Source organism: Apodemus sylvaticus, chromosome 4, assembly GCF_947179515.1.
Source record: "Apodemus sylvaticus chromosome 4, mApoSyl1.1, whole genome shotgun sequence".
NCBI lineage: Eukaryota > Metazoa > Chordata > Mammalia > Rodentia > Muridae > Apodemus > Apodemus sylvaticus.
In genome coordinates this window covers 65,883,102-65,898,816 of record NC_067475.1, presented here as the reverse complement: position 1 = coordinate 65,898,816, position 15,715 = coordinate 65,883,102, and the positions used below count along the sequence as shown (strand labels likewise).

At 46.3% G+C, this 15,715-nt stretch overlaps 1 protein-coding gene across 1 annotated transcript in view; it reads left to right on the top strand.

Annotated features, from left to right (window-relative positions):
- Positions 1 to 4,128: 4,128 nt before the first annotated feature.
- Positions 4,129 to 15,715, top strand: part of Notch2 (notch receptor 2) — a 134,620-nt gene continuing 123,033 nt past the window's right edge. The window contains exon 1 of the mRNA XM_052179657.1: positions 4,129 to 4,443. Coding sequence (XP_052035617.1) covers positions 4,371 to 4,443 — 73 coding nt within the window. The 5' untranslated portion in view covers positions 4,129 to 4,370. The remainder of the gene's footprint in view (positions 4,444 to 15,715) is intronic.

Here is a 15,715-nt window from a genome sequence, read left to right as displayed (position 1 = left end):
TACCAAGAGCCACCCTGGCAGCAGGAAAACAGATGCAGACAGTGGCAATGAGGCTTCTCCCAGGGAAGAGTGGTCCCTGCTGCAATTGGTCTCAGTTGCAAGAGTGCAAAGCCACACGTGTGAATTAGCCAGGCTCCATACAGCTCTTTCAAAAGGCAGACAACTGCTGTAAGTCCTCAACACTTTCCCATAGCGCTATGCTGATGTCTTGCCTACTTATCTCCTCTATTGAACTGCCTTTTTTTTCCCTTCCCTAGCCTCAGTCTGGGAATGGGGGTCTTCCTGCCCCAAGGTACTGAGGCCTTTACTGTAGCTCTCTCTTGTTAGCAGTTCCTAACCCCAGAAGCCACGCCCACTTGCACAGCACTCCCACAGCCCTTGTTTAGGTTGCTATCTCCCTAATTCATGGACAAACTCTGATCTTCTTGACTACCTGCTCTCACAGACACGCTGCCCTGTCCCTGTGGCAGAAGTAAGCCTCTAAACTCGAGAAGTCTCTGCTCCCCTGATTGGTTATCTCTTCATCTGATTGACCATTCAATTCTCTGATGTTTAGTTTACTTATCGGCTTCTTCCTGAAATCTCTCTTGATAGTAGTTGGTCTGGTACTGTGTATACAAATGCTATGTATATTTCGTACCCAAGAGCTGGTTGCCCCCAAACAAGAGAATTTGCTATTTAAACCTTGCTCCCCGATTTTAAGTTAATTGGTTAATAAAAGGCTGCAGCCTGTGACTGGGCAGAGAGACAGAGAAAGACAGGACTTGATGATCTAGTGAGAGGTTTCAGGGGAGACCAGGGGAAGGAGAAAGGACAGAGGGAGGGAGGAGAGGTCACCTCGAGGCTGGATGGACCATGAGCACCACAAGGCTAGGAGAAATGGACCCTGAGACTAACCCAGGCAAGAATAAAACAGCAAGTGATAAGGGACATGTGGCTGGAACATGTGACAGTTACAAACGTACCCAGTCTAGGTTTATAAATAAAAATACCAGGATTTTGTGTCTTCTATGTGGGCTAGCTAGAATATGTAGTTCATGTTATGTTCCCTGACTGAACCCATAGCACTCTTAACTGGATTATAATGCTTTTTTTTTGTTGTTGTTGTTGTTTTTTTGGTTTTGGGTTTTTTTTTTTTTGGATTTGGTTTTGTTGAGACAGGGTTTCTCTGTGTAGCCCTGGCTGTCCTGGAACTCACTCTGTAGACCAGGCTGGCCTCAAACTCAGAAATCCACCTGCCTCTGCCTCCTAGAGTGCTGGGATTACAGACGTGCACCACCATCGCCCGGCTATAATGCTTTTTAATGTGTCCCTTCTTATTCCTTCTTTCATCTATATTATTTCCACATTATTTATTTAGTGCTTACTAGAACACACATGCAATGAGTTTAACACTCCAACAATTCAACAGAAGTTACACATCATGTACACATCATTTTCTATTCTTTAATGTATACACGCATGCATGCATTCACACACAGATGGATACACATATATCTGTGGGTATGCATGCGTATATGTGCATTTGTGTAGAAGCCAGAAGTTAAACTTGGCTTCTACACAAATGTACATATATACATTATTATCAGGAATGCCACCCACCTCTTTTGAGACAAGATTTCTCATTGGCCTACAGAATTCTCATCAATTATATTAGATTGGTTGCTAACAAGCTCCAAGGGGCATCTAGTCTCTGCCTCCCTAATCCAGAATTAGAAGCACACGCTACTGTGCTTGGCTTTTTTGTTGTTGTTGTTGAAATTGTGTGTGTGTGTGTGTGTGTGTATAGTAGGATTGTGCACACATGTGTGGGTGCCTGTGTAGCCAGAACTATTAGATCTCCTGGAACTGGAGTTATATGTGGTCATGGGCCACTTGACATGGGTGCTGGGGACCAAACTTTGGTCCTCCGAAAGAACTGACTTTGTTCTTAACCGCCAAGCCATTTCCCCACCCCTCTGCCTGTTAAGGTTGGGGAGAGCAAACTCAGGTTAAACCCACTGGACGGTTCTCCCCAGCCCTGAAAGTTACTAACTTTGATGTGGTCACCCGAGGAACACATCTGTAGTCACTTCTGGAGCCGCCCTTCAGGGGTGAGCACCTTTACTTTCTTTTGTACACATGTTGGTTGTGAGAAATCTGATCTTTGCAGGTCAATTTAAAGTTTGTATCAGCAACTCCCGATTTACCCTCGCAAGTGAGTAGAGTGGATGATTAGACGGGTAAAACCACGGGTAAACAAATGAAAGGTAATGCTGTTCCTTTTCTTTAAACGCATGACACAGGCAGGGATTGCATAGTGATTTTTACCAGTTATGCTATTTTTAAATTTAAGTTTGGTTTTATGTGTATGGGAGCTTTGCCTGTGTGTATCTCTGTACATCATGTGCATGACTGGTGCCTGTGGAGCCCAGGAGAGGGAACTGGATCCCTTGGAACTGGAGTTGCAGACAGTTGTAAAGCACCAGTGGGATGTGGGTGCTGGGGAGTGAACCCAGGTTCTCAACAAGAGCACCAAGTGCGCTTAACCATTGATCTATCTCCTTAGTCCTCTATTATGCTGTCTTTGAAAGGAGCTTCTAGGAATCCAATGTGACTGTTTGCAGTAATAGTAAGTACTAGCTTATCTTTCCTAAGTTAATGTATATATGTTTGCAGCATGATATATGTGTGTATGGTATATTATATGTGTATGGTATAAGGTATATGTGTGATATATGCTGTATGTGTGTATGGTGTATTGTGTGTGTAATACATGGTATAGGTGTGATATATGCTGTATATGTGTGTGTATATATGCACGTGCGTGGAGGTCAGAGGACATCAGATATCCTGCTCTATCACCCTCTACCTGATTCCCTTGAGAAGAAAGGTGTCTTTTATTGAACCTGGAACTGGGCTGTCAGCCCCAGAGATTCTTTTAACTGCATAGTCAAACCTGGCTTTTAATGTGAGTGTTGGGATTTGAACTCAGGTCCTTTTGCCTTACCCACTGAGCCATTTCCCCAGACCCTATAGCACTTATTAAAATGCAGTTTTAATGTTCATACCCATTTGCACTTGCTGAGTGGTAGTCTGTATTCTAGGTCACCATCTACAATGTGATAGGCGCTGGTAGTGAAGGGCATGGTCCTACATGTAAAGACTTCCCAATGTAGTTAAGACAGAAATACGAATACAATCCGACCTGTGTGGCTCATGTGATTCCTTGTAGTTGCCAATTTCATTTAGTCTACAAATGCTTTTACATCGAGGCTAGATCACACTCTCCACTCTCACTTTGGAAATAACTACTGACAGGGTAAGAGCCTTACCCGTCTCTTAAAAACTGTGTACATAAGCATCCATAAGATGTTCAGCGTTGTTTAGAAACATTTATATGTAAATGGTATACTTAGAGTCTCGCTTTGTGATTTGTGTTTTCCGCATCATTTTGGTTTTACAGTTGACATATATGAAGATGGTATTTTCAATTGTATTGCTTATACACTTATAATTATGCATTATTCATCTAGTCCCCAAGGGTAGGGCATTTAGGTTATAGCTTACTCTTAACTCACAGCTATTAATAGGTCACAAAGAGTATTCCTGGTTCTTCTTACGGATTTTCTACACTTTTGACTAGAGTTTCAGGCTTCTGCTGCCACGATACCTGTCGCTTGAAAGCCTCCCCTAAATTCTTCTCCACCCTAGAGTGGATGTTTCCAGTGACCCAAGTACCTTGTTACACGAAGTTCACTAAAAAAACCCAGCAAGGGTGGGTGGATGGATGGAAGAATGAACGAAATGCCCAGAGCATCTTAAGGAATGTCCTCCTAAGAGGACTTTGGCGCCTTTGCCCCTTGCCTTCCGTTGACAGCCCCGTTTCTGCTCTCCTTCATTTCTCTAACCAAACGAGGAGTGTGTGGGTGTGTGGGGCACGAGGTCTACCTCTCCCTACAAGTTCGGGACCCGGGCAAACCCTGCGTTTGATGTTGGGCGCGTCAGCCACCCCCTCTCCGAGCTCCCGGGCGGGCCGCCAGGCAGCCGGGCGGGCCGAGTACCAAGTGCTGCTCGCACAGATCCCTCCGCGCGCAGCGGGCCGGCGCTTCTTTCTGCGGGAAACCCCTGGGCGCGCGGCGGCGACGGGGGCGGAGCCTCACGGTGGGAGGAGGCCGAGGCGGAAGGACACGAGGGCTGCCGGCCGCGCGGCACAGCCAGAAACTTTCAGCCAAACTTCGGGCGGCGGCCTGGCTGCGCGGAGTACAGGGGCGGCGCAGCGGGAGCTCCGGGATTCTGCGAGCGGCGGGGGCAGGGTAGAGCACGAGAGAGCCGGGATCCTGGTCGGGACCCGCTCCCCATGCGGATCTGTTCTGGCTGCGGCCGCGAAGATGCCCGCTCTGCGTCCCGCCGCGCTGCGGGCGCTGCTGTGGCTCTGGCTGTGCGGCGCGGGCCCCGCGCACGGTGAGTACCGGGCGCCCGGGAGACCATCCCTCTTTGCCTCTGCGCTCCGGGGGCTGCGTCTTCCAAACTGCCTGGTCTGGGCCTCGAGTCTTGGCAACGCGTAGCGTCTCGGGTTCTGCGTTAGCGGGGTCCCGGGCGAGCAGCTCGCGGGCCAAGGTGCGAGTGTGGTCGGGAGGGCGGCGGGGGCTTGCGGCGTTCCCAGCTTTTGACACCCGGATCGGTCGGTCAGTCCGGTGGAGGAGTTGGGCGTGGGGCTTAGGTCTTAGAGAGGTGGAGGCAGCAGTGGGGGAACTGGTGTGGCAGCGTGCTGAGCCACATGATTGAAAATCTCAACTGCTGTTATTCTTCCCGAGGCGCGGAGCTCTGCTGCGGTTCCAGTGTGCGTCCAGCCCCAGGAATGTGGTGTGACGATCCCCAACTCCTCCAACCTGGCAGCAGCTTGCTGCTCTTTTGGCACCGTTGGGGGTGGGGCAAGGGCAGGCGAGGAAAAGTGGAGATGTTGGTTGTTCCGAAATGCTTGCTTAGAAAGGCTCGTTATGGTGGGATATTCTGTGCCCCCTCGCTGACACGATGGAAGCCGGGAAAGGAAATCGAATCATACTTTACCCACTCCACCCACATCTTTAGATTTTAAGTTTCTTTGGAATGTTGTATGGAAAGAACTTGGGCTCTGTAATCCTGGATTCAAATCTGATGTATTAAATCGCTAATAAAATGGGGATGAAATTACGCAGCTAATAGGATTAATTAAAAGAATGTATATTAAGCCCGTAGATGTTCAGAAAAGTTGTTTCAGGGCAGGGTCAGCGGTTTGGTCTTTCTGAATGAAGTCTGTGCTTCCAGTGAGGGTATATCTTGTACATGTTTGTTGAGCTGGTAGGGTCCTCCTGTACTCAAGAGCAGTTAACTTTTACCAGAAAAACTCTAGTACATTTTCTCAGAGAAAGGATGAGTTTCGGAAAAATACGGCCTTTGTTCATTGTAACAGGCAGCTGACATGCCGATCACAGATGCTCTTGAGGAGGACTCGATTATTTATCACCTGCAGACAGTGCTGGGTTGTTCAGCACCAACCGGATACATTTTGGAAAGTTCGAATGTCTTACATTGCTGGGTCTGCAGGTTTTCAAAAGTGGACCAGGAGGCTGTTCGAGGATGAATGGTTTCCGAAACTTTTCCTAAAAACTCAACGATGGCATTTTTGCCTTTTTTTTTTTTTTTTTTTTTTTTTGAGTGAAGCTGTGAGTCCTAAGTGCAGATTTAGGGTAAAGTGGTGTGTAATTAGTGTGGTTTTTTTCCCTGAGGATTACTGTGCTAGGTCCCGCATGACTTGTTTTACGTAGTAAATAACTTTAGTCTCCATGATCTGTGTGTCTTTTCCCTCCTGAGAGAGGTTTAAAAGCTTAACTTTTTCTTGAGTACTTTGGGGACGAATACATAGGGCCGTAAAGTGACTCACAAGTCACTGGCAACAGAAATGGGATGAGGCTGGTGCATGGGCGTTCCTTCATGTGGAACCCCAGTGTATTGAACTGATGCTGCCCCTACTTCTGCTTCTGCCGGCCATTGCTATCTGGACGTCGTTTGGGGGTGGTGGTGTCAAATTGAGTGTTAGTCCAACTGGCTCAAATGCAGATAATTTGGGTTTCGGACAGGTGTTCTTTAGATGGTAAACTATTCTCATGAAAGAGATTAAAGAGCTCGTTGTTGTTGCAAATCTTAAATCTTCCCAGGGTCTAGCAGGGAAGCTTCCTAATCTATTATGGTGTATTTTGCCAAGGTACCAATTATAACTCTCCCTCCCTAACTTTTGCGTGTTCCCATGTTTGGCTTACGGCCAGTTGTTAATTTGAACATCACTGGTTCCTAAGGCAAGGAGCTGTCGACCCATCTGTGAGCTTCTGAAAAGCTAGCTCTCTGGACCACCCCTTCTGGATTTCCTTTGGCTCTGCAGTGGGAGTGACTCCCTGGTTTTACTGTCACCTAGACACTTTCTCAGTTGAATTCCCACCATGAAAGAGCACTTTTTTTTCCCCTTTAGGGTGGAGATGAAATTCACCCTATAACTATTTCCCGTTTTTTCTTTCTTGGAGGGAGGGGGAGCGACTTGTTTTATGATGTTTGAAAAATATGTACTGGCATTTTGTTGGCATCTCTTTTCTGCCTCCTCTGTGGATTTGTGTTGCCCAGAGGGGCAGCCTCGGCTTACCTGGGCTATCACTGATTTCAGGACCTTTAAAGAATGTCTAAGTGCAGTGGGATATGCTTGGATGCTTGAGAGAAACCTTACAATACATTTTAAAAATATCACACCCACAGAAATTTTATTTTGCCCACAGAATTTGCATTGATCTAGTTCCCACTCTTCCATTCCTGGTGGTGACCCTCCTCCCTGCCCCTTCCATTGTGGTGGAAGAGAGCTGCGTGGCCTGGCTGCGGCAGACCCACTGCCCGGGAGTCCTGCCCTCAGCACCCTGGTGTTCTGACAGGAGGCCTGAGAATCTGTAATTAAAAAAAAAAAAAAAAAAAAGGCTTACAAAAGATTCTGACAAGTTGACCGGGTGGGACAATCACAGATTAATTCTGCCTTCAAGAGGTATTTGAGATCTTGCCTTTTAGATTTTAATAGTTTCCACACTGAACCCAGCTTTAGCCAGCTGTTCCAGTGGTTAACCCTTCTAACTCTCAAGGAATTCAGAAATTGCTAACATGAAAGCTGTAGACTGTGATTGGTTCCTTCTTGTGTAGAACTGCCTCTAAAAAGGCTTCATGTGTGAGGGATATCTCCCCTCCCCCACCCCATCTCGGATTCATATAAATTTTGTATTCTTTATAAATTTTTCCAGATTTGTGTGTATGTGTGTATGAGTGTGTGTGTGTGTGTGTGTGTGCATCCTCTAAGGCATGATTTGGATGGGAATGCATTCTTGTGCTGTATTTACAGTCCGAATCTGTTTTCTTTCTTGATGTCTGTCCGGATGTCTCATTGATCTGTACCCTCGCCTCCTGAACTTCTGGATTCTCCTGCTCCTGTCTTTTCTTGCTTTCCAAACACGTCTTGAAAGCAAGAAAGTCCCCGTGTTTGGCCACTTTCCCTCTGCACCTGTCCAGTGTACGTTTAGTAATTGGGATAGGCCACTTAGCCGGAGCCAGAAGACCAGAAGTCTCCCCCAGCTCTGTTATTAATTGATTGGGTGACCTTGCAGGGGAGCCCATGTTTTGGTAGTCCAATTTCTCATGGACTTTGTCACCGATCACAGGGCTGGTTAGAGTTGGGACTAGAATTTCTTTCTTTAGGGCCTCAGGTACAGATCCTTGCGTTGTGTGCACAGATGGATTTATGTGCTTACTGTTAGTGTGTGCTCCAGGGAAAGAATTGTGCCTTTGCAGGTATGTGTCCCAGTGCCCACATCTCTACTCTGCTTGGCATGGTGCCTTGGCATCTCCTTGGCACCCTGTGAAGACATGCTCATTTGAACCAGTAACATTCAGTCCTTCTTCATTGTTGGCCAGTGTGGTCCTCCAGGATGCCTTTTAAATGGCCTTTGCAGTGAGGCTGTGGCATCCACTCTTAGCTGACATCTCCTGCTCCCCGTGTGGCGGTCACAGGTTAGCACTCACTGCGGATTTTGTTCATCTTTACCATAGAAGGCATTCATTTGGGGGACAGCTTAGGATCATTTTCGGAATAGTATATTTTTCTTTGGAGTCAGATTTGTTTTGATATTTTTGAGCCTTTTCATCTTAAACTTGACATTGCAATCCTGTACCCGACTAATAGCATTATACTTTTAGTAGCATATATTTATTTTTTTTCTGGAATGTCACTACCAAACCAAATTTAACCAAACAACAACAGTAACAACAACAAAATATTCCCTCTCCCCCAGATAAGACATGCTGAATAAGTATTTGAGAGAACCACATGTGGTGGTCTCTGACACACAGATCCTGCTCCTTGAGAGAGGTGCTCTGCCTCACACACTACCCTTTGCTGTCCTACAGGATGTTCACAGCATTTGTCCAGTGTGCAGAGCCACCTGAGCAGAAGGCCTTGGTTGAGCACCTGTGGCTTGTTCAGTGCGTCTACACGCTTACACTACCTGGTGCCTTTTGAGATAGGGCTGACTCTGGACCCTTAGTCCCCCTGTGTCAGCCTCTTGAGTGCTGGCGTACAGTGTGCACCATCACGTCTCACCTGGCTTTGTGCTAACCCCTCCCTGTTTTTACTTAAGGGGTGGGTCAAGTTTACCTCTTTGTTGTATGTGCTGATGGGGACTTTAAAGCTCTCTGGTGCATCCCTCTGTCCATGCTAGATCTGATGTCTTCCTGGCAGAGGGGCAGTGTACCTGTGTCTCCAGTCTTTCTTTGATGCGCTAAGTTTCTCCCCTCTTGATTTCCACTCATTGGTATCATCTCTGAATTTTGTCTTCAGAGTCCTGAGTTTTGTGTGGGTGACAGAAGTAAAAAAGAGCTGGTTATGCCCCCTTCACTGAAGTGACACCCACTTGTCCAGGTGAAGGACATTATGTTCTTCTGTCTGGGAAGGCTGTTCAGGTGAACTGCCTTAGCCCTATGTCTTCATACCTCCCTGCCCAGATAGGCCCGTGAAGGAGGAAAGAATTTGTCCAGCAGTTTCCCTGGCTCCTCTTAGGAAAAGAACACATGATTGTCCTGGGTAGTGTGACTCAGTGGATCCAGAGTCGTGTCTGGGAATTTGTATGTTTTAGTTAGGGGTGGGGATGACTCAGTGTGTAGAGTACCTGTTATAAGCGAGGGCACCTGGGTTCGGATCCCCAGCACCCACATTCAAAGTAGCTGTGGTGGTGTTTATTTTTAATTCCATAGCTGAGGGCAGAGACAGGGAGATCCTGGGATTTACCAGCCAGTCAGTCCAGATGAAACAATAAACTCTTATCAGTTTACAGAAAGATCCTTTCTCAAAAAGTAAGCTAGATGGTTCTGGAGAGATGGATCAGGGATTGTGAGTGCTTGCTGGTCTTCGAAGGTCACAAGTTCGATTCCCAGCACCTATTAGGTATTAGATGCCTCATAACTGCCTGTAACTCCAGTTCAAGGGGGTCTGGTACCCATTTCTGGCTTCCACGGGCACTGACCCACACATTGTCACATTGTGTGTGACTTACCCTCACACAAGCATACGTATAAACATGGCCCTATGCTCCTCAGTGATAGCTTGAGAAGGAGGCTGTCACTCTGCTGCCGTGGGAAGGCTAATAGTGTCACCTTGTTCTTTACAGAGCCAGGCTGTAATATATTTTAGGACTGAGATAGGTCTAATGTGTGTCTTTAAAGGCGGTCTCCCTCCCTCCATCGCTGTTACTCAGGTAGATACCAGGAATGCACAGATTTGGCCGACAGTGCTGTCTTTAGCCCAAGTGATTGAGCTTCCTCAGAGGATATCTGTTTTGTTAACCTGTGAACACACAGCTGCTGGCAGCTTTTCCCTTGAGTACAGGAGCACGAAGAGAGATAAAGACAACTTATTTCAGGCTGTTCTGATTTTTTGAGGGTCTTATTACTCCGTAGCCCGGATTGACCAGAACTTACTGTATTCCAGGCTGGCCTTGAACTTAGAGTGATCTGTAGGCCTTAGCTTCCTTATCATTGTGATTAGAGGAACAAGCCATCGTTTGGGTGGCAATCCTGACTTGAGGTGGGTTGGGATATTCTAACGTAGTGTGTGGAGGGAAGGGAGAATGTTGAGAGTGGTGCAGGCCCCTTGCACAGCGTGTTCTGCACGGAGGGCCCAGCATCGCTCGCTCTCTGACCATGGCACTTCATGTCACTGCCTCTGATGGAAAGAAGGAAGTGGCTTTAGAAGTAGCTGGCTGTCCTTTGGGCTCCAGTGGGTCAGACTGCACAGTGTTCCTGGTAGCAGCAGGAGGTTTGCTGTCCCTTTCCTTTTTGAAGGGATTATTACCTGTTTGCCAGCTAACATGGTGGCCTTCAAAAGAGTGAAACAGAGAAAGAGGGGTTGTGGGAGCCGGGGTGAGCGAAGCAATGATTGTATGCATTTTCATTGTTGTGTTTGGTCAATGTGTTCAAAGAACTCAGAGTCACTGCCCAGTTGCCCGTGGGAATCTCAGGGACTGGGCTCTGGTGCCTTAGAAGAGGGACCCAGGCCCTCAGTGCCTGACTTGAAGACCAAAGTGCCAGCTCAGCCATCAAAGTGGCCTTCAGTTCAAGGGGTCCAGGGGCATTTGTGTAGAATCCTCTGAAGACTGTGGGCCCTTAGAATGATGCTGTTAGGGCCTTGGGTGTGTCTCAGGCTTAATTGGTGTTTCTCTTGGCGTCTTGGGGCAAGCAATGGAGGGAAACATAGTCTCCAGGTTTGTGGGAACGGTACCCAGAGGGGAAGTTAGGATCCTGCCCCCAGGACTGATAGCATCACTGAGATGAGGCAGATAGGTACAGATGTGTAGTTTGAAAGCAGTTTCCTGCAGTCTGGGTAACTAAGAGCAGTGGGGTTCCCGGGGAGTACCTAGGAGAGAACAGAGCAGCAGCCCCAGCTCCCCCACCCAGGGGCCTTCGTGGCTATTCTGCACAGTCCACTATTTTCTTTTCTCTGTTGTAACATAGGAAAAGAAGAGTCAACTTGACTTGGTGAGAAGACAAAGACCCCCTTGTCTGGTGGGGGGTGTGTGAATATAAAATTGGCAGCCCTTGTGGTGGCTATTAGTTGGTTGGTGGGGAGAGAGCACTGTGTCCTCAGCCCTGCACGGCAGGCTTGCTACAGGACATGGTAGGGTGGAAACTGTCTTCCTTGGAAGATCCAGTTCTCAGCTCAGTGACTGAAAGACCTTCTCATCTCAGGCGTGGGGAGTGTGTGTTGTGGACACACCCAGAGTCACTGCTGCAGGTGGCATTGGTTAATCACGATGACATAGCACTCACCCTGTTTTACTTGTCTTGGCAAAACCCTGTTCTGTTAGCTCCTCAAACACTTAACTGTGGTACCAGGAGGGATGGAGCAAGGCCCTGGTGGTTGCGGGGGTGGTCATTCCACTGTCCTCTGCCATCTGGTTAGCCGGCACCTTGGTTAACTGGATGACTTCTCGGCCAGGCATGGAGGTCCTGGGTCCGATCTTCCAGTGGACCAGTGCCCTGGAGGCCTGCCTGAGGAGGTTTCTGGTCTCCAAGTCAGTTCCTTCTACAGGTTGTTGGCAACTGAATAGTAATTCTGGGTTCTTTGAATATATCAGACCGACATCATGCCAGAGTGGACTCATTGCCACACAAAGACTGGTTGGGTGTGTGGTGTTGCAGAACCTGTTTCTGGGGTAAGAGTAACTCTCCCACTCATAGGCATGTTTATTCATATGAAGAAAGTATGTGTGTTTTGTGAGGCCAGAAAAACACGACGAGAATATTTTGATTGGAGTCAGATATTGTCTCCTTAATAATATGTCTTCATTTAACAAATAGCACCCCCTTTAAATGTAGCCTTGCTTTGCCAGATAAGGTGTTGAAGACACAGCTGTGGTTGTATTCTAAAGTATATGTCCTTTTTCATAGGCAGGTGTATTTTTAAATTGTGTGGTTTGCTTCCTTTTCATTTTGTGTTCTCCTCCCTGCCCTCCCTCCCTTTCCTCTCTGTGAGAAGATGCTGGATAGTGTTTAGGTGACAAGCATTACCTAGCAGGAGAAAGCTTGCTGTTGGAATCACGAAGCGTCCCAGAGAGACTAGTCAAATGCTGTCTACTTAGGTGGTTTCAGTGGATGAGTTAACTCCTGCAGAGAAAAAGTGGTCAGGTGCTAGGAGCCTTGTGTGGTTCTGGGCTCATGGAGCTGTTTGTTTGGAAAATAGCGAGTCTCACTGAGGTTCTAGGACAAGCTGCTTGCTTATTCAGTTTTGTGTTTGTCTTTGCAGCGTGCATGGCTGTTCATTTGCTGCCTCTTCTTCAAGTGGCACACATTTATCTTTAGATATTTATTTTTTGCAACATTTAAGGCACTTCCAAATCTTTATGAGGATTTAAAGGAAAAGGCTCATATGATGTTTCTAGCCCAAGGTTTTGTCATGTCAGCAACAGCTGAGTGGGGTGTGCTTACCTAATTCTAGAATGCTGGAAACTGAGACAGGAGGGTTGCTGTAAGGACAGTGCAGCTAGGTGATATAGGCAGATCCCCTGTCCTCCCAAAATAAGACAAGCAACCACTTATAGCCTTTGCAACACACTTCCTGACCATTAAGGGAAATGGTTGTAACTAAAAACAAACATTGTAACAGTTTCACTCAGGTAGGTTTATATAGCAACAGAATTATTCCTTATGTTTACACATAATTAACTCGTATTTATACTGTGTTGATTTTCCCTGGCACCTTTACAAGATTTTGTGTGTATATGTGATTTTAAAAGCAGTTACATTTAGAATTCTTTAGGTGTGTGTGTGAGCAATCAGAATAATAACCACCACACCTCTGTTAGTGTTTTGGTATCCATGTATGCATTTTGTTAGGTCTTTTTCCCACCCGTAGATTTTAAAAGCTCCTATACATTTGAAAGATACTATACATTTTAAAAGTTATATACATTCACTATACAAGCAGTTTTCTGTTTTAAATGTTTTCATGCATTTGATCCCAGTGATTAAATAACACTCTAAGGAATGGGCTCCTGTGTTTTGACCTCTCTCTTTTGACTGCAAATTTGGTTGGCTCCAACCTCCCCCTCCCATCCCTCCCATCCCTCCCATCCCATGTACAGATTAGAATCACCTGCCCACCAGAGGACGCATTGCTCTTTGGGATTCCATAGATTTCTAAATCTTCTAAATGAGAGGCAATTAGCATCTCCAATAATCACATCATTTCTAAGCCAGACTTACGGTTAACATTTTGATACTTTACAGTATTTTTCCATGCTCAGTGTCTATTATAAAATTTTAATTGGGATTTTAACATAGTTTTCCACTAAAAATAATAACATTTCCTCCATATATGTTAGTATCCTTTAAGAATATGGCTTCAAAGGCTACATATCTTAAGGCTCTACTAGTTATCATTTTTGTGGAAAACCTTCCTTGGTTTCCAGGTGTCATAATATAAAGAGTATTGTAATGAGGATTGTTGTAGGGACCCCTGACTCGGGTGAAGAGCACTGGCTGCTCTTCCACGTTCCCAGCACCCATCTCTGGTTGCTCACAACCATCTGTAGCTCTAGTAATACCTTCTGGCAGCTGTGGGTCCTGCACACATGCAGCGCAGACATACTCGGAAACACAACACTCATACACATAAAATAAAAACAAGTCTTTAAAAAAAAATCACTTATTTTCTACCAAAATCCAGAAGCTTTTAAGCCACAATTTACAGTATATACAGGCTGGGGGTGGGGGGGGTGGAGTACCCGTGTAACATGCATGAGGCCCTGGGTTCAATGCCCAGCACCAAAGGCAGTTAACCAAATGAAACCCTCTCACTCCGTCTGTCTCTGCCTAACTCAGTCTAACATAAAGACTCAAAATAAGCAAACCAGAAAACAATCCACAATACCAAGTTTGGTATAACAAATGTCTTTTGATAAGGTAATCGTTTTTCATCTTTTGAATTCCAAAGGGCTTGGCCAACCTTTTTAAAGTTTTTGAGACAGGGTATGCAGCTCTGGCTGGCCTAGAACTCAGAACTGCCTTGGCGCTGCTGGGATTAAAGGTATATGCCATCATATCTTGACCTTGGCCATTTAAAAAATACATCTATTAAGTAATATTTTCTATAGCTACTTTAAATTCCATTTTTGGATGTAGTTGTTTAGTTCTGATTTTTTGAGTCTCATGTAGCCTAGGCTGGCCTCGAACTCACTACAAAGTGGAGGTTAGTGTTGAACTCTTGATCTTTCTGCCTCCATGGCCCTAGAGGGGATTATGAGTATGCTCTGCCATTGCCTGGCTTGGTGCTTTAAGATTTGGATCTGACTTTATCACAACAGTTTGTGTTATATTATAGGAAACATACGTTTACTATAATACTGGGTTTAAGAAAAGGCCTTGGAGGCAAATGGTGTGTTGCTGTGCCGCTGCCCTGTCTTCTAGACAGAGCATAGGACACTCTGAAGGGCAAACCCAGCACTGCAGATTCTGATAAGTGGGACCTAACTGGTGAGCCTGAACCGTGGTCAGGGCAGTCAGTTCTGGCAGACAGACAGCAGCATGACTGAGGCTCCCTCCTCCCTACCCTCACCAAATTGATTCGCTGTGGGATGGAATGGCCTGAAACAACCTGTTGTTTTGGCACCCTGTGGCCACCACCTGTCTCTTCCCTTTCCCACTGCAGCCTCGCACTTGGCGGGTGTGGAGCCGAGTGCACAGCGGGAAGCCGTCAGTGGCGTTGCCGGAGAATGTTGCAATAAAGAGGAATAGATTGCTTTTTGCAAGCTTGTGTGTTCCGGAGGCGCCCCACTGCTTTTGACATGGAGTGCTCCAGCTGAACGCCTCTGCGCCTAAGCCTTGCCGGTCGGCCCCAAGTGTTTGCTGCAGAGTAATTTCAGGCCGTATGAATGCTTAAGTATCATTGGAATTTACTGGGCTGGTTGTTTGCCAGCAATTACCATATTTAGCATGAGGAGACCTGGGGAATGAGGACATTTCTGACCAACCAAAGAAGGACATTCTCTGAAGGACTGAAACTTCTTTCTTTCTTTCTTTCTTTCTTTCTTTCTTTCTTTCTTTCTTTCTTTCTTTCTTTCTTTCTTTCTTTCTTTCTTTCTTTCTTTCTTCCTTCCTTCCTTCCTTCCTTCCTTCCTTCCTTCCTTCCTTCCTTCCTTCCTTTCTTTCTTTCTTTTTCTTTCTTTCTTTCTTTCTTTCTTGAGAATGCCAGCCAAGCTAGGACTCTAATTTGTGACAACTGGTCTTTGTTTTTGTGCCCCTTCCACATAATTAATTTATGGGTGGGCAAAGATTTGATAGTGAAGTTCTTTCTCATCCTGAAGTCCAGTTCTGTCTTCGGGAGGAAGTAGGGAATGATTAGGCCCGGTTCCCCGCTGCCCTGCCCGGCGCAGCCAGCAGGTGAGGCTGTGGAGTGAACGGGCTGGTCTCCACCTCTCTGCCTTAAGAAGTGTATGCTTTCGGCTTTGTCCTGGCCTGAATTTATTTTGGCCTAGCCCTTGTCTCCACCCTGTGTTTGGAGACATCGGCCTTCCTGCTGTGGCTTAACATTCCTCTGCCTCAGTTTTTCCAGTACTGGAATGACCCGCCAATATAATTAACATAAACATTATTTCTATAAAGGAAGACAGCCTCCAGCATCCAC